The sequence below is a fragment of the Microtus ochrogaster genome, chromosome 19 (assembly GCF_000317375.1).
Source record: "Microtus ochrogaster isolate Prairie Vole_2 chromosome 19, MicOch1.0, whole genome shotgun sequence".
In the NCBI taxonomy this organism is placed as follows: domain Eukaryota; kingdom Metazoa; phylum Chordata; class Mammalia; order Rodentia; family Cricetidae; genus Microtus; species Microtus ochrogaster.
The window spans coordinates 28,670,290-28,688,523 of record NC_022021.1 but is presented as its reverse complement, the minus strand read 5'-3'; the positions used below and the strand labels follow the sequence as shown (position 1 = coordinate 28,688,523).

Sequence of the window (18,234 nt, the reverse complement as noted above, 5' to 3'; positions counted from 1 at the left end):
CGATACCTGAGGTGTCCTTGGACCCTCCCACACACACTGTGGCATGCACACACCAGCTTTTTCACATACACAAACCATGTGCAGACATATATGTCATACATATATAAAGCTTTTTTAAAGCTAATTTTGGTCAAGCATGGTGGTGCATGACTGCTTCAGTGAATACTAGCACACTCTGAAGCCTGAGTTAAAGGCTAGCCTGGGCTATACAATGATTTTTGTCCTATCTTAAGAAAAAGGCAGTGGTGGTGCATGCCTTTTTTTTTGTTACCATCCCAATACCAGTTCCCCCCTCCTCTCCTCCCATTACCCCCACATTACCCTCACCTCCACCACCCATCTGCTCACGTGTGCTCACTCATAGGTGGTTTTTAGACATAAACCAAAGAAAACCAGCCTACAAACCACAATCCCAGAGAACTCAGACAACAGTGCGGACACTAAGAGAGACTTACATAGATATAATCTACATGGGAAGTACAAAGTAGAATAAGACAAGATCTCCTGAGTAAATTGGAAGCATGGGACCTTGGGGGAGGATTGAAGGGGAGAGGGGAGAGGCAGAGAGGGGAGCAGAGAAAAATGTAGAGCTCAATAAATATCACTAAAATGAAATTTTAAAAAGCCTACTTGTTTTTTTTTTTCAAAAACAAGAATTTGTACCTGGATACTGAAGCATCCCCAATACCTACTCAGCTTGAGGACAGGCGAGTCTGTAGAAGAGAGGATGGAAGGGCCTGGAAGGCCCAGAATCAAACTGCATATCTCAGAAAACAGCAAAGAAGTTCTAGCCAGTTAAAAAGACTCCTGATAATAAACAGCCAAGAATTCTCTCCTAATTATCAACACTTGGAACCACTGAGGTTGCCATAAAACACTGATCTTAACCTCCGGAGCGAGTGGGGGAGGAGGAGTCCTAACGAGAAGAAATCTCCCATGATTTAGGGTAGAAAGAGCAGGTACAGTCCGGAAGAACCTGCTGTATGGAGACGCTTTCTATTGCTGCAGGGCGAGCTAACCCAGAGACTCACTGCACAGTGTCATCTCTCAGCCAGAAAAATCTTGCCTGAGTTGCTTATGCAAATAAGCCCAAGATTTGTAGACTAAAAGGCCAGGAATCCTTAGGAAAGCACCTGGAGTGGACGTGAACACATCTCGGAGGCCTGACACAGCACCTGAATGATTAAGACAGTCCATACCTTCTGCATGACTTTTCTTGCCCACCTCAGCTGCAAGATGTACCACTGCGCTACAGAAAAAGAGCATCGAGCCGCCCGGAAAAGCAAGAGAACTCGCTGCAGGATTCCAGACAGCTTTTGGCGATTATCTTTTTCAGCTTTTAAAAGAAGATTGTCACCATGTTCCTGAGGACAACAGAACAGATATCTATTACTTAAGCAGCTGCTTGGTATGCTACCTAAGTACATACTATGCTGGGAACCAGAAGTTTATCTTCAGGTCTTGCATTTGTTACAAGATCACTATTGTCAGGTTAGTTTTAAAAGTAGACAAAACCAGCTGGGCAGTGGTGGCGCACGCCTTTAATCCCAGCACTTGGGAGGCAGAGGGTGGTGGATCTCTGTGAGTTCGAGGCCAGCCTGGTCTACAAGAGCTAGTGCCAGGACAGGCTCCAAAGCTACAGAGAAACCCTATCTTGAAAGACCAAAACCAACCAACCAACCAACCAAACAAACAAACAAAAGTAGACAAAACCAACTTTAACTAGGAGAAGACTGCACTGAGCTTACTTCACTGAGAACAGCTGGCTGGGGGCAATACAAAGGAGGTGCTGGGAGATACAAGTCCACGGGCACTAGGCCCCACAGCTTCTTACTGAAGTCCTTTGCAGAGTCCATCAATAGCTGCAGAGTCCCTGAAACAATGTCTGCATCAGCCATGACTGACGCTTTCAGTACTTCTTGCACAGACCCAAACAGCAGATTAGCATCTTCTTCTTCAATGGGATCTACCAAACATGAAACAAGGTAACGTTAGCCAGGTATGGTAACCTGTGACTGCAATCCTAGCACTCCGGAGCCTGAGGCAGGAGGAAGGAGGTCACACTAGGATACAGAAAAAGACCCCATCTCCAAGATAAAAGTAAGCATAAATGTATGTACGAAACAAACAATATAATTTGAGTGTGGTTGTTTTGTTTTTGGCAATGCTGAAGATCGAATCTAGGGCCTCTTACATGTCAGTAAAGTGTTCCACACTGAGTTGTATCCCCGGCCCACAATGCATTTTCACCTGACATCAGTTTTCTCCCTCCTTGCAGAGCTCAGGATCAGACCTGAGCAAAGCACAGACTGGGCAGGTATCACTGAGCACCACTCCAGCTCCTCTGGCATCAGTTTTGGATGCTCCCATGACCAAGTATAAATATTCTCAAATTTCTGATAATTTTGTCACAGTGTTCATATTTCTAAATATTCGTAAGGTTTTGTAATAGTACGGGTTTATATTAACCTGTTACACTTAGAACATATGTAGGTAACACACCTGTAAATTGCTTATATTTTGAGCCCTTTTCATTTTTTGCTTCCAGAGAGATTGGCTGACCTAAAAAACACTGCAGTTTTTCCTGGAAAATCTGTGCTGGTATCATATTTAATGGTAGGTCCATACCCTTTTCCTTGGACCTGAAAAGATATCAAATTAAGAGAAATAAATTTTGGGGAAAAGAAAAGACTATATATCAAAAAGTAAATGTATTTAAGAAAATATGGAGTCACTTGCTTTGTACACCCTACTCACAGAAAGGAAACGCTACTTTAAAGGTTCTCAGAGGATATGGTATTTCTCCATTCTCACTGCCACCCTCGTAAGTACTCTGCCCCAAACAACCCACAACTATTTGCAAAATGCCTTTGTTCACACTTCAGATGTTCCCCCTCCTTACTACTCATCTCACCGAGCGCTAGCCACCCTTCAGTGTGTACCTGACAGGGCACCTGCTGCACGGAACGGTTCCGCCTTCCCTCACCTGCATTCCCTTTCTCCCCACCATGCTACTGGAACTGTCTCACACACTATGCAGATTTTATGTTTTGTCCTATTTATGATAGAGTCTAACACCTTAAAAAGTTTCTATCTGTTAAAAATACCCGTCACAAAGCTTTGTGCTGATCAGTTACTTAACAAACACACGCTGGATCATTGGCTAAACTACACAAAGACTGTCCGCACTGACAGAACAAAAGAACCAGGCTCGAAAAACAACAACAAAAACCAAACAAATAAAATTAGAGATTAGTTTACTTAGCCTAAATTCAAATCCCCACCCACTGTGGTACTGCATGCCTAAATTCCAGCATTCAAGAGGCTGAAGTGAGTTTGAGACCAGCCTTGACTACCCAGCACGATCCTATCCAGAAAGAAGAGAATGGGAAATCACAACACAGGGATGGAGAGACAGAGGGAAGGCAGAAGGAGAAAAAAGTAAAAGAAAGGGCTGGAAGGGAAAGAAAAGGCAACCTCCAAATTCTATTTGGGATAAACTCCTCAACTACCTCATTGCCCTTTTAGGATATTTCTAACATAAATATGCTAAGTGAATGCTTCAGCAAAATAAGTAAGCCATGGAGCCACTATTAACACAGTAATCACTGCAGCAGATAGTTACCTCTTCAACTAGAAACTGAAAATTCAACTCCTTGGTGTCACTAGTCAGTTTTCTTTTCTTGTTTTTTGTTTATTTCTTTATTTTTGAGAGTTTCCCTGTGCAATTTTGGCTGTTCTGGAACTCACTCTGTAGACCAGGCTGGCCTTGAACTCACAGAGATCCGCCTGCCTCTGCCTCCTGAGTGCTGGGATTACAGAGCCACTATCACCCAGAGACTAGCCACATTTCAAAAGTATATAGCTAGGCACTCCCATACTATGCAGCAAACACAAAAATATTAGGAAGAGTTTCTATAAGACAATGCAGAAAGAAGGATTCCACATATTCCACATATCAACAAGAAGAAAAATAAAATTTGCTTAAGATGACATTCTTATGCAGTACCTGAAGCTTATCCAGAAATCCATACCTTGGGCTGGTGAGATAGCTTAGCAGGTCAAAGCACCTGCTGCCAAGCCTGACGACCTGACTTTAATCCCTGAAACATGTGGTCGAAGGAGAGAAGTGACTCCCACAACTCATCCTCCCAACTCCACATAGGCATCATGATATGTGTGCACCCAAACACACACATAGCAAGTAAGTAAACTTTAAGAATTCATACCTCACAAAATTGCGACCATGTTTACAGAAAACTTGGAAGGCCACACCAATGGATACAGATGTCTTCCAGTCTCCAAGTTTATGTGCCAACCACACAGCCTCTGGAATCAGGCCACCAATAAATAATAATTCAAGGGCATATTCAACTGTCCACACATTTGAGAGATTCTGATCTCTAACAAAACTGGCCACCTTCGAGTGTTGTAGAGGAATAAGTCGTAGGGAGTGCTCTGCAAGTGAATCAGAGAAAACTCAGAGAAAACGATATCACAGCTGCATACGTGTACTCCAGCTCAGGCCTCCTCACATAATCAAGTCTCTTTAGTTGATATTTTCCAACACGACAATAAAGAGACACAAAGAATGAAATAAAATAATGCCCTCTAGAACAGTTTTGTTAAGACTGAAATATGTGCTTCCTTAAATGGGCTATGCATAAAATACAAACATTCTTTAAAAAAGAAGAAACACAGCAGAAATAGAATGAGTGCCTTACACAGAATAAAGGTGAGTTCTGTGAGCTCGATAAAATGTACATACATGTGAACCAGATCAGGGGATACAGAGAGGGCTCAGTGGTTAAGAGCACAGACTTCTATCAGAGTTCAGCTGCCAGCACCCATGACCAGCAGCTCACAATCATCTGTAACTCTAGTTCCAAGGGACCTAACGCCCTCTTCTGGCCTCCTTGGGTACTGTGCTCACATGCACATACCACGCAAATATACACATATATACAACTAAACATAAAATACATTTAAAAAAACTTATTCAGAACTATTCAAAAATATGTTCTGACTTTCATAGCAGATTATATAATCTGGACAACAGATTTATCTCATTTTACATTATCCAAAGAGCCAAAAAAGTTGGTTTTTTCTTTTTTTTGTTTTGTTTTGTTTTGTTTTGTTTTTCTAGACAGGGTTTCTCTGTGGCTTTGGAGCCTGTCCTGGAACTAGCTCTGTAGACCAGGCTGGTCTCGAACTCACAGAGATCCGCCTGCCTCTGCCTCCCGAGTGCTGGGATTAAAGGCGTGCGCCACCACCGCCCGGCTCAGAAAAATATTTAAAACATATAAAATGCTTAATAGAGAAGTTTTCATTTAAAAAAAGGATGGGATCTGGGGAGAGTGTTTAGTCAAAAAAGTGTTTGCCCTATAAAAGATGGAGACCTAAGTTTGAGTTCCAGAACCCACATTAAAAAAAAAAAAGGCAGGCATGCTTGTGTGTGCTTGTAATCTCTGAACTGAGGCAGCATAGATACGTGTGCTGAGTTGTGGGGTCACCAATCCACTCTATTTGGTGTATTTCAACAGCAACGACAGAAAAGAGGTGGACAAGCGCTTGCCAGGCACGCATGAGGCTTCAATACCTACTGTCAGAGGGAATGAAGTAAACAAGGAATGAAGATGAAGGGAAGGTAAGTTAACGCGAGCTCTGAGTGGCAGCTCACACCTACAATCTCAGCTAGTCGGGAGGTTAAGACAAGTAACGGTGGGTTCAAGAACAGAGGCAAGCTTGAGTAACAACTAAAAACAGTGCAATCTCCATAGGATACTGATTTTAGATACCATGTGTAAAAACCAAGGCAGGAGAGTATTTGTTTACATATTACCTGTTTTAATATGAAGTGGAGGAAGAACATTCACGCTGTGAGGCGGCAGGATGCAGAGTGGTTCATTGGTGAAATACGCAGCCATGAAACGGGCCATGCACTGGACAACTCTGACTGCGGCCTCCGGATGTACATTCCTGGTCACTCCAAACTCAGAATCTAAGGAACAGAGCAAACCATAAAAAATTATTTGAGACACCCCCCATTCTCAGGCCCATCCAGTGTCACACTGGAATCTCCAAGCCCCACCCCCAAAACTGCCCCTGCACACTCAGGCCCATCCAGAATCACACCCTAGCGCATTCCAGCTGGGTGGGGGGCCTCAGCGCCCTGGCCCAGGCCCAGCTGGAGCTGCTGTGCACTATCCCACTCCTTTTCAACAGTGATGGTGATATACTGGTGATTCAGTGGCGAGCACAGCCGCCTTTCAATGCAGTGCTTGAAGCCATAGAGCAAGCATTAAGACAAGAGGAGGGAATTAAAGGGACACTAATACGAACAGAAGCCAAATTATCCCTATTTGTAGAAGATAATATAATAATATATATTATATAGTATGTAATACGTCATATTTATTACATATAATATGTAATGTATATATAATGTGCAATATATAATATTATATATGTATATATAAAAATACTAAAAATTTAACCAGAAAACTCCTGGAAACAATATGTTTAGAAAAGTGGGAGAAAACACACACACAAAATCAACTTATAAAAAAAGTAGCCTTGGGTGTTTGGGGCTGGGCAGCTCCGAGGAGCCTGCTGGAGCCAGAGTCAGACTCCATAGCAGCAGCCTGTGTTGTGTCTCTTCCTTGGCAGATTCTGCATTAAAGGATGACCTCTAGGAAGAAAGTGTTGCTGAAGGTCATCATCCTGGAAGATTCTGGTGTTGGAAAGATACTGCTCATGAACCAGTATGTGAATAAGAAGTTCAGTGACCAGTACAAAGCCACAATAGGAGCAGACTTTCTGACCAAGGAGGTGATGGTGGTTGACAGACTTGTCACCATGCAGATCTGGGACACAGCTGGTCAAGAATGGTTCCAGTATCGTGGTGTGGCCTTCTACAGAGGTGCAGGATGCAATATTCTGATGTTTGATGTGACTGCCCCCAATACATTCAAAACCCTTGACAGCTGGAGAGTTTCTTATCCAGGCCAGCCCCGGGATCCTGAGAACTTCCCTTTAGTTGTGCTGGGAAACAAGATTGACCTTGAAAACAGACAAGTGGCCACAAAGAGGGCACAGGCTTGGTGCTACAGCAAAAACAATATTCCCTACTTCGATACCAGTGCCAAGGAGGCCATCAGTGTGGAGCAGGCCTTCCAGACAATCTCTCGGAATGCCCTTAAACAGGAAACAGAAGTGGAGTTATACAATGAATTCCCTGAACCCATCAAGCTGGACAAGAATGATGGTCCAAGGCTTCCGCAGAGAGCTGCAGCTGTTGAAGGGGCAGTGAGCACAGAGCACAGAGTCCTTCACAGACCAAGAACACACATAGCATAGGCATTCAATATGCGCCCCTCCTCCCCTAAACAGAACAGAACGTCATCTCTCACATCCAGCTGCCAAAATAAAACTCCTCCAAACACAGTCAGCCAACACACACACACACACACACACAGACACACAGACAGAGACACACACACACACACACACACACAGACACACAGACAGACACACACACACACACACTAGCAAACTCTAGCCTGTGCCTGACGGGCTCTTGGGGCAGTTGTCCACCATGAGCCTGTGTATGGCAGGCATAAGGCGGAGCCCCGGGTGCTCTGGGGTGCAGTGGGTATGGAAAGCTTACTCTTTTTGTCCACTGGAGAGTGAGAGAACTGTTCACAGTTCGTCTGTGTCTAATTATCTGATTTTTTTTTTAACGGTCTTGTGGTCTTTACTCCCACCCCTCCTTAAAGGTCCTGTGGGAAGGCTGGTGCCCATGTTCCATTCTGAACTGGCTGTTTTGTATGTATCCGTTAATACTTGTTACTTTTAACTAATCAGATCTTTTTACAGTATCCATTTACTATGTAATGCTTCTTAGAAAAGAATTTATAGTACATGTTAATATATGCAACCAATTAAAATGTATAAATTAGTGTAAGGAATTCCTGGATTGTGCGTTTAAATCCTCTAACACCGGCGTGCAAGGTGGAGGACTGAACCCCGTCTGGATTACAAGAGTGTTGGAGACTCCAATTTGGAGCCCAGCTAGCGGCAGTAGTCTATACAGTAGACACAAGAATTGTGTACGCCTTTTATCAAAGACTTAAGAGCCAAAAGCTTTTGATCTCTCCAGAGGGAAAACTGAACTAGACAGTTCCCTTCTTGTCTAAATTTTCCAAAAGGTTGATTTGCATAATACAGTAGTAGGTACAATGGATAAATTGCTGTTATTTCAGAAATTAAATTCTCATTTTCCCCTTTAAAAAAAAGTAGCCTTTTTATACATCGATTACAATACAGTAGTCATAGACACACTCTCATTCACAATAACCTCAAAATATATATATATGGAACAAACCTAACCAAGAAGGTAAAGAAACGGAAAGGGATATTAGAAGATAGAAAGCTCTCCCACATTCATGGTATTGGTAAAATATTGTAAAAACAATCCTGAAAAAATCAATTTATAGATTTAACACAATCTCAATCAAAATAGTCATAATGTTCTTTACAAAAACAGAGAAGAAAAAAAAGCACTAAAATTCATATAGACACACAATAATAAGACCTCAGATAGAAATAGAAATCGTGAGCAAAAACAATGCTGGAAGGATTACCATATCAAACTTCAAGCTGTATTACAGTTGTAGTAATAAAAACAACACAAAGAAGACAAGTAGAACAACAAAACAGGACAGGCCAAACCTAAGTACAACATTACAACCAACCAATATTTAACAGAGATGCCAAAAATACAACTTGAGGAAAGACATCACCTTCAGTAAATGCTGTATCCTAGTTTTTTTTTTGTTGTTGTTGTTGTTGATTTAATACAAGTTAGAGTTATCTAGGAAAAGAAATCTCAATTAAGAAAAATGCATCCATCAGATTGTCTATGGGCATGTCTGTGGGGACCTTTTCTTGGCTAAAGACTGATGGAGGAGGGCACAGGTCAACTGTGGACAGAGCCACCTTGGGACAGAAGTCATACAAAAGAAAGTATGCTGAGCAAGGCAGTAAGAAGGCCCTCCAGGGCCTCTGCTTCAGTCGCTGCCCTTAGTTCCTGCCCCGGTTTCCCTTCACAATAAACACAAGTTTCTTTTGGTCTGTGTTGTGGGGATTGGTGTGTTTGGTGGGGTAACTTTTTAATTGGTTAGAGACAGGGTTTCTTGGCTCCTGGAACTCACTGTGTGGGCCAGGATGGCTTTGAACTTCTGCCTCCAGAAAGCTGGGATTTTTGGTCAGGGAAGGAAACACGGCAGTGCCTACAGGACACGGGTGCAGGGGGAGCTGGAGAGGTGGCTCAGAGGTTAAGAGCATTGCCTGCTCTCCCAAAGGTCCTGAGTTCAATTCCCAGCAACCACATGGTGGCTCACAACCATCTGTAATGGGGTTTGGTGCCCTCTTCTGGCCTGCAGCATACACACAGACAGAATATTGAATACATAATAAATAAATATTTAAAAAAAAACAAAACAAGGGTGCAGGGAAGGAAACACGGCAGTTCCTACAGAACATGGGTACAGGGAAGACAGGGAAGGAAACACAGCAGTGTCTACAGGACACGGGTGCAGGGAAGAACTCTCTGAATACGATTTCATTTTCTCAGGAATTAAAGTTAATAATTGGTAATTGAAATTTCAGAAACTGAAAAGCCTCTACACAGCAAATTAAACAATCAAGTGAGTGAGGAAGAAGCCCATAAAGTGGGAGACGGATAACCTTTGCAAGGAATTCAGGAGCAAGTGAACATATCGTGACTCCTCGAGAGAAGCAACTTTAATGAGTTCTTCAATAAATCCAAAGAACAGCTGTGCTATACTCTACTGAGAAGCTGATGATCCAAAATCCACACAGAATAACAGCCAATAACAGTCACTGTAAAGGCAGGAGAATTTTTATGCATAAACTATTTTTCTCTAAACCCATAAATAAAAATTAACGCTATTAAATTATTAAACATGCCTATAATCCCAGCACTCATGATGCTCAGACCAGCATGGGGCTGGTTACATGAGTACCAAGAAAGTCAGAGAGAAACACAGCAAGACCCTGTTTCAAAGTAGAAAAAGAAGGCGGGTGGTGGTAGCACACATCTTTAATCCTGGCACCTGGGAGCCAGAGGCAAGCGGATCTCTGTTGAGTTCAAAGTCAGTCTGGTCTACAAAGTGAATTCCAGGATATCTTGGGCTGTTACACAAAGAAACCCTGTCTCAGAAAGCCACAATAAATAAATAGGTAGATAGATAGATAAGTAAATAAATAAATGAGAGAAAGAGAGAATACACTGAATTTAAAAAGTATACCTGAGCAATCTTTACTTTGTTTTACAGGTAACTGGGACCAGCTGAGTATGTCTCTTACTAGGTGATCACATAACCCTTGAGCATCGTTCAAATTATAGCAGTAGAGGTGGCAGTACAGGAGAGAGAGATAGTACCGTGACTGAAGAAAGCTCCTTCTTCTTCCTCCTAAAACACAACAGAATTCACTGACAAGTGTGGTACCAGGTGAGTGCTCTCCAGCTAGTGCCATGTAGACAGAAATGCGGTAATTGTGAAAATGCATCATTACACAATCACGACATGGATGTTTTCTGCATCTGTTTTATTCTTCAATAAAGAACTTATCTAAAAATCAGGGCAGCATGAACATGGCTGTGCAGCCTTGAATCCCGGTACCCAGAGGAAGATTCAGGATTTCTCAAGTTGAGTCCAAACTTGTCTACACAGAGTTCTAGGCTAGACAGGGCTACAAAACGAGATCTGACCTCAAATAAATAAATAAATAATAATAATAATAATAAATAAAAACAAGTCAACAATACCCTGATCTTTTCATTTGAGGTTCTTATAGTGGGCCCTCAGATGAGAGGCCCTCTTACCTGAAGAGACGCAAATTGTCACCATCAGAGCATGAAGGTCTGATTGCTATCTCAAGTTCTGAGTGAAAGAATCTCAATCTTGTTTGGGATTACTACAAACACTCGCGTGATCCAGGACATAATACTGAGCACATATTACAGACTCCCCACAGGAGTTAACTCAGTCAGGCGGCGCACCTTTCCCCCACCAGCGGCCAGTCGCATGGATGTGATGGCTGGAACACAGGCCCACAAAACAGCCTTACTACTAATAGAGCAGAGACGCTAAAGGAGCCCAGTCCTTGTAGGTGTCCACAGAAACACCACATCAGCTGAGTCTGCCCGCCTCCAGTCCATCCTAAGGCACTCTCTTTGAGGCTACTGCTCATGTGAGCACCCACTCTTAGAAACCACACCCATGGGTATAGTTGTAAACAAAATGCTCATAGTGGACTCATTAAGGAAGCTGTTTTCATCTAAAACTTCCTAATTTACTGAATTCCTCTCCTTTATCTGGTTAACCAGTTCTCAAAAATGAGAATCTACTTGATCACAATTTCCATTGATCAAACTTGCTATGTACCTGTTAAATATGAACTACATTCCATTAACACTGATGTGGCTTTGGTTCAGTCTTCCCAGCTGAATAATAAGCTTGCTTCTATGTGCAACTCACTCTTCCATCCACAAATGCATCAAAGTGACCTTCCTAAATGAACTATAAAAGAGCCCTGATGTATAACAGGGCTATTTCCCAACAAAACCATCATAAACAGAAGAGATCATAAATCAAAGGATGTATGTGAGCTGGAAACATAGATCAGTATTAAGGAGCACTTTCTGCTCTTGCAAAGAGCCATTGGATGGGTTCCTATCACCCTCATGGAACCTCAGAACCCTCTGTAACTCTAGTTCCAGGGGATCTAACACCATCTGACCACTAAAGGTATCAGATACATAGATAGTGTACAAACATACATGCAAAACACTCATATACATTAAACAAAAATAAATAAATCATTTAAAAATGCAATTCTATACCTGACCTACGTACAACACAGTACACCACAGAGTATCCGTGCTACCCTTGTGGTCATGCAGCTGACTGAAGCTGAGATTCACTGCTGTTCTTCAGCATTGCATACTGTGGGGGTAGGAGTAGGAACGGCCCCCACAGACTCGTGTATTTGAATGTTTGGCCCAGAGGGAGAGGTGCTATTAAGAGATATGGCCTTGTTGGAGGAAGTTTGTCACTGTGGGGGAAGGCTTGGAGGTCTGATACACTCAGGCTATGCCAAGTGTGGTACATAGTCTCCTTTTGCTGTCTGTGGATCAAGATGTAGAACTCAAAGCTCCTTCTCCAGCACCATGTCTGCCTGTATACTACCATGTGCCACCATGATGAGCATGGACTGAACCTCTGAACTGTAAGCCAGCCCCAGTTGAATGTTTTCCTTTCTAAGAGTTGCCGTGGTCATGGTGTCTCTTCACAGCAATAGAAGCCCAAGACACATACCTCACATAGCATTACTTCTGGCTCAGCAAAACATGAATACACATGGCTTTCATGCCATCGCAAAGTTTAAAAGTTTAAGTTAAACTATCATAAATCAGGGACCTTGTGTATTTATCTGAACAGTCTTTTCCTTACAAAATGTGTCTTGGTCAGTTAGGTAGCTCTATGGGCAAAGAAGCCTGATAACCTGAATTTGAGCCCCAGTCTCCACATGGTGGAGGGCGAGAACCAACTCCTACAAGTCATTCTCTGAGTTCCACAGGTACGCTGAAGCAAATGTGTATCCCTCCACACAAATAAATAAATGTAATTTAAAACATTGGCCTAAAATCCCAGGACTCAGGAGGCAGAGGTAGGCAGATCACTGAGTTCAAGGGCAGCCTGGTCTTCATAGTAAGTACCAGACCAGTCAGAGCTGAAAAATGAGACCATGGGTTTTTGCTGTTGTTGCTTTTGTTTTTTGTTTGTGTAAATCTTATCTGATCCCACTGTCTTTTCTTAGCACTCCACATAAGACCTTCCTTCACTACTCTTCCCTGACCCGCTAATTTATGCCACTAATATTGCATGCATAAATCACATTTGCACTTTGCAAACTCTTATACTTTCTCAGGCTTTTGGTTTCTCTAGATCCCAGAAACTTGTGACACCCTTTTATGATGCAGGGATAAAGGTATGACTCAGTTGACCTAAATTCATGGCAAATGTACCTCCTCTGTTAAACCATCCTACCAGCTTTGTTTGTTTGTTTTTCAAGATAGTATTTCTCTGTGTAGCCCTGGCTGTCCTCGAACTCACAAAGATCCATCTGCCTCTGCTCTCAAGTACTGAGATTAAAGGCATGCGCCACCACCATTCAGCTCGATCCTACCATTTTCACTGTCCAATTTCAACTCAGCTTTAAACATCAGCCCCTCCATGGTTCCCTGGAGCTGACCATACCTTCAGACCGTGCTCTTCTTGTGCTCCCAGCCCACACGAGTGACAGTAACAAAGGTAAGCTTCTGGTATCTCTACTGCCTTGTGCAGAGCTGGGCTACAGCAAGCACTGAGAACATTACACAGATGTAAAAGGGAAGTGTGTGAAGCTAACGCTGTCAGGAAATAATGTAAAGCATGGCGCTGTGCCCAGGCAGCAGCTACACTCAGGCCAGGTACAGAGATGTCACTTAGGAACTTTTATCAACTCTGTCACACCTTCAAAGACGCCACCAGTTTCTGGAACATAGAATCCTATGTTATTACAAAAGCCCCGTGCAAATCATACGTAACTCCAACTCTTTGTTCAACCTGAAACTCTCTAATCTCTTAAAGGCCAGAAGGCCATGGTTCTCTCAATGTCTGTAGGAGTGTGGCAGAGTACCTGATGGATAATTTCCCATTTAGGGAGTCTCTAAAAGGAAGAACAGGTTTAGGATATAAATCTCATTTATTTCCATTAACATTCAACTGCAGGTTTTATCATTAAATAAGGTGGGGGTGGGGTGGGCAGGAAACAACTAGAGAGCATTGAAAAGATTTTAAAAATAATTTAAAATACAGTACAGTACTTCTGATATTCAAGTTCCCTCCAATCTGCATCTTACTTGAACAGTAACAAGGTGTGAACACTCTGAGCCTTAATATTTTTAAATTCTGCAGAAAGTTAAGCTATATTCTCACCAATACAGTGCTACCTTTAAAAAAAAAATGTCCCTTACCTTTCTCTTGTGTTTCTTGTAGAGCCTTCTTCCACAGATGAACTGATCTTTCATAGGATCCTAACAGAAAGCACTCTTCACCTAAGAATGATTTTACCAAACAGTTAGTTACAGTTGATTACATAACTTTTAAATGTTTACTTTGCTTTAAAATTCAGTAGCTACATATCCAGCCTGAAATTATTCTAAAAATCATTTTGAAAACAAAAACCTACTTAATCACTTCACATATCCAAGGAACTAGAAACTGTTTATAAGATACTGACCATTGATAGGTGTAAGTTCCAAGGCTTGAGGCAAGCTATCCCCGGCCATCTGCAGGTTAGTTTGGAGATGACATAACAGAGTCTTGACAAAAGATACTTCATGTGTTACATTTTCAGGTAACTGTCTGTCACCTTCAGGAATTCTTTGGCTTAATTGTGCTTGATACCATAAAGTTTTTTTGTACAATAGCCTCCAAAGAGCAACCAATCTGTACAGGAAATAAGATAATTGTCAAAACCAAATTTCAAGAGTAATGAAAAGAAGTTTAGCTCCCTTTGCAGGCAGTGTCTTGCTTGATTTCTTCACAAATGCAACAGAACAGACTGACCAAGCTAATGATCATGGTCCAGGGGCCAATGCACATAAGGACCACAAGATTTTCACAAATGTTTTATGCACCTATATACATTTTCCATTATATACTTAACTTTTATTTTATATTTTCAAGATCATTATGGCTGCCCAAGATTTAAAAATAAATGTCCTTAATGTTCGTTAAAAAAAAATTGAAACAATCTTTGGCTGACAAATAAAATTTATATAGAGAGACTGGAGAGACACCTCAGGGATTAAGAGGATCTGCTGCTCTTCCAGAAAACTTGAGTTTACATCTTAGTGCCCACACTGGGCAGCTCTGCCTGTAACTTCTGGAGTGAAAAACTACTCTGGGATTAGTACTAACAGTTTAAAACCTTATAAACATACTAAAAACTACCAATTACACACTTCTTACTACATCATAAAAAACCCATAGTGTTTCAGTAATAAAATTAGTATTCATACCTGTGACTTAGCTTTTGAGCAAGATTTGTGACCTGAGGATAAATATTTAAAGATGAGTTCCAGGACCAACTTTCCTTAGAAGCTTGACAAATAGGGACTATTAATGAGTCCAGCTCAGCTGTTCTTTCACCAGCTGATGCTAAAAGGGCCTCGGGCTGAAGACTGCAGACGCCATTTACATGGCCAGCTACCATTCGGAGTAAAGAAAGGCAGGCTAAAAGCTTCTCTGAGAAGAGCCCGTTTTTTTGTTGATGAGTCAGTAAAAGCTTTACAGTATTTGAGGTCAGCTTTATCAAATGGCCAATATCTTGTCTGTATCTCATATCCCAATAGTGGACTGATAAACACTGATGGAAAAGTTGAAAGATACAAAGTACCCATGCATTATGTTTCACACTCTTATTTACAAACAGGTCAAACTTAGGCAAAGGGCATTTTATAAACTGGAGAATATAGAAGAAATGAGTGAGGCAAAGTACTGTGTAATTTAACATTAAGTTTTTCTCTGCTACATTTTTTGAAATGCCTATAGTCCACGCTGCAAGTAGTTTTTTCTGTATACAATGCAGTTCTGTGATGGCTCTGTCTGTCTCCTTGGAATCATCCTTTGCATGAACTGTATCAAACATAGATGCAAATTCCAATCTTCCTTCCTTGATAATGCTAAACCGTAGATCTTTTCTTTGGTTACAAAAAGGAAATGAATTGTTTGGAAATTGTTCAACTTCATTAGCTTCTTCTCCTTCAGAATCCTAAACACAAGGGGAAAATTATATTAAATACCATTCAAGCCTTATGCGTAGGATCACTGTGTTGTTCTCAAGTTTCTATACCCTTTAACAACAACAACAAAACCAATAAGTTTCTTAGAATAAAGTCAGTAGATACTAATAAGTACCTGAACATCAGTAGTTTCACTTAACTTCATTGTTTCTTCTGCTTGCAGAAACCTAGGGACGGTGCCATGAACTAAGCCCTCCTTTCCTTGATGCTTCAACAGGCTAGACCTTAAGGAATCCAGTGATCTCAAGTTCAGCCCTTTGTCCTTTGGCTATGGAAAAAAAGACAAATGATTTCTAAATGCAAAACTTTATCTGTAATTCTAAAGCAATTTAAACTTGTAGTGTTTTAACTTTGAAAGAAACAAGAAGGCACTTTTACCACAGATACCAGAAGGCACTGTACCTTAGATAGCGTCATACTTTGGCATGCTTTCTCAAGCCTCTGGGTGGAATCAATTAGCAACGACCTCATGAGCGCTGTTGGAGACTGGTTATCAAGAAACCGAAGGGTCGTGACCATGTATCCATCAGAAATAATAAGGTAGGGTAGTCGTGAATGTGCTTTTACAGAAAACCTCTGTCTCAGGGGATCACTGTCAGAAGCTGATGAATCTACAGGATTATTTGAATCTTGAAATGTAAACTGTTGTGGTCTAGCAAACACATATGAAAAGTCAAGAATCAGCAAGAGAAGAATCTTTTAAAGGAAGTAATCATATTATTCAAAAATGGCAAATAAACATCATAGAATGATGAGAATGCAAGCAGATGAACAGACACGGAAGTATTAAATCTGTATAATTGTCTTCCAGGAAAAATAACAGTGACCAAATATGTCTTTACATGTTTCCAATTTTTTTCAGAAATTTGTGGCATTTATTATGCTTTGTTTTTTTTAAACTGTATTCAACTTGTTTAAGAATCATGACATCTTACTTTTATTATTAAAGAGTTAAGTGGCTGGCTTTCCTTCTAAAATATGTAAAGAACAGAATTATAAGAATGATAATTAGTACAATAGTTATTAAGAACAAAAAAAGAAAGAAATAGGACATTTGGAGAATATACTGGTGAGTAACATTCTATGAGTTTAAAATTAAATGTGTGTGTGTCTGTGTGTGTGTGAGATATGGACCCTGATTACACAATACAGCTGCTTATTACATTTAATGTTTCATAAATATAAAAGGAGACTTACTAATATATGGTAACTTTTCAGACTAGAGAACTATTAACACAAATCGGGAGGCCTGCTGATACAGCAGTTGCCTACTGTGTGCAGAGCTGAGTCTGATCTCTAGCACTGCACAAACAAGTGAGGATGCTGGGTGGGGTGGTGGTGGCGCCTTTAATCCCAGCATCCGTGAATCAGAGGCAAGCCTGGTCTACAGAACGAATTCCAGGACAGCTAGGGCTGTTACATAGAGAAACCATGTCTTGAAAACTCAAAAAGCCAAAAAATAAACATAAAATTAAATTAAAATTAAAAAATAGTTAAAAAACAAACAACACATTTTATGCAATTTATCATATGTTGAAACTAACATATTTCTATTATTATAAATGCAATATGAGTACCTTTAATGTTTAGAAGATGATACCCTAATTGTTAGCTCTGAGGACTAGCATTGTAAGAACCAATTTTTACTATTTAATAATGTGTTGTGATTTTCAAATTTTATTTTTTTAAACAAATAATATCTATTAGAAAAAAAAGCCATCAATTTGAAAAGCCTTAAAAAAGTAACTTTAAAGGAGATTGTGAGGAAATTGCAGTAAATACAAATTAAGAGCCCAAGTTCCAGCCTCAGCACCCACATGGAGGTTCACGACTCTCTGTGTGTAACTCCAGTCCCAGAGTGATCTAACCCTCATCTGGACTCCTGGGCACTGAAAACAGAGTTCAGACAACATGCAGGCAAAAAACCCATACACATAAAAAATAAAGTAAAATAAAAAATTAAGGTTAAAAAAACAAAAGACTCACACTTTCTCTGCAAGAATTGACAGTTTTCTCTTAGCACTAATCTGTCACTAAAAATTAAGCTTTTTTTTTTTTTTTTTGCTAAACACAATCAAGGATGTGCCCATGTCAGTTTCCTTCCCACAAAATTTCAAAAGCCATTTCCAATTTTTCTATGAAAAAATAGGCCGGGCGATGGTGGCACATGCCTTTATTCCCAGCACTCGGGAGGCAGAGGCAGGCAGATTTCTGTGAGTTCGAGACCAGCCTGGTCTACAGAGCTAGTTCCAGGACAGGCTCCAAAGCCACAGAGAAACCCTGTCTCGAAAAAC

At 41.0% G+C, this 18,234-nt stretch overlaps 1 protein-coding gene and 1 pseudogene across 1 annotated transcript in view; one reads left to right on the top strand and one right to left on the bottom strand.

Annotated features, from left to right (window-relative positions):
* Positions 1–18,234, bottom strand: part of Cplane1 (ciliogenesis and planar polarity effector 1) — a 100,080-nt gene that overhangs the window by 65,159 nt on the left and 16,687 nt on the right. The window contains exons 10-20 of the mRNA XM_026783707.1: positions 16,343–16,592; positions 16,056–16,208; positions 15,158–15,909; positions 14,374–14,582; positions 14,108–14,188; positions 10,335–10,499; positions 5,843–6,001; positions 4,230–4,458; positions 2,503–2,642; positions 1,749–1,966; positions 1,200–1,364 (exon numbers count right to left, since the gene is read on the bottom strand). Of these exons, the coding sequence (XP_026639508.1) occupies positions 1,200–1,364; positions 1,749–1,966; positions 2,503–2,642; positions 4,230–4,458; positions 5,843–6,001; positions 10,335–10,499; positions 14,108–14,188; positions 14,374–14,582; positions 15,158–15,909; positions 16,056–16,208; positions 16,343–16,592 (2,521 nt within the window). The remainder of the gene's footprint in view (positions 1–1,199; positions 1,365–1,748; positions 1,967–2,502; positions 2,643–4,229; positions 4,459–5,842; positions 6,002–10,334; positions 10,500–14,107; positions 14,189–14,373; positions 14,583–15,157; positions 15,910–16,055; positions 16,209–16,342; positions 16,593–18,234) is intronic.
* Positions 6,588–7,347, top strand: LOC101998147 (annotated as a pseudogene).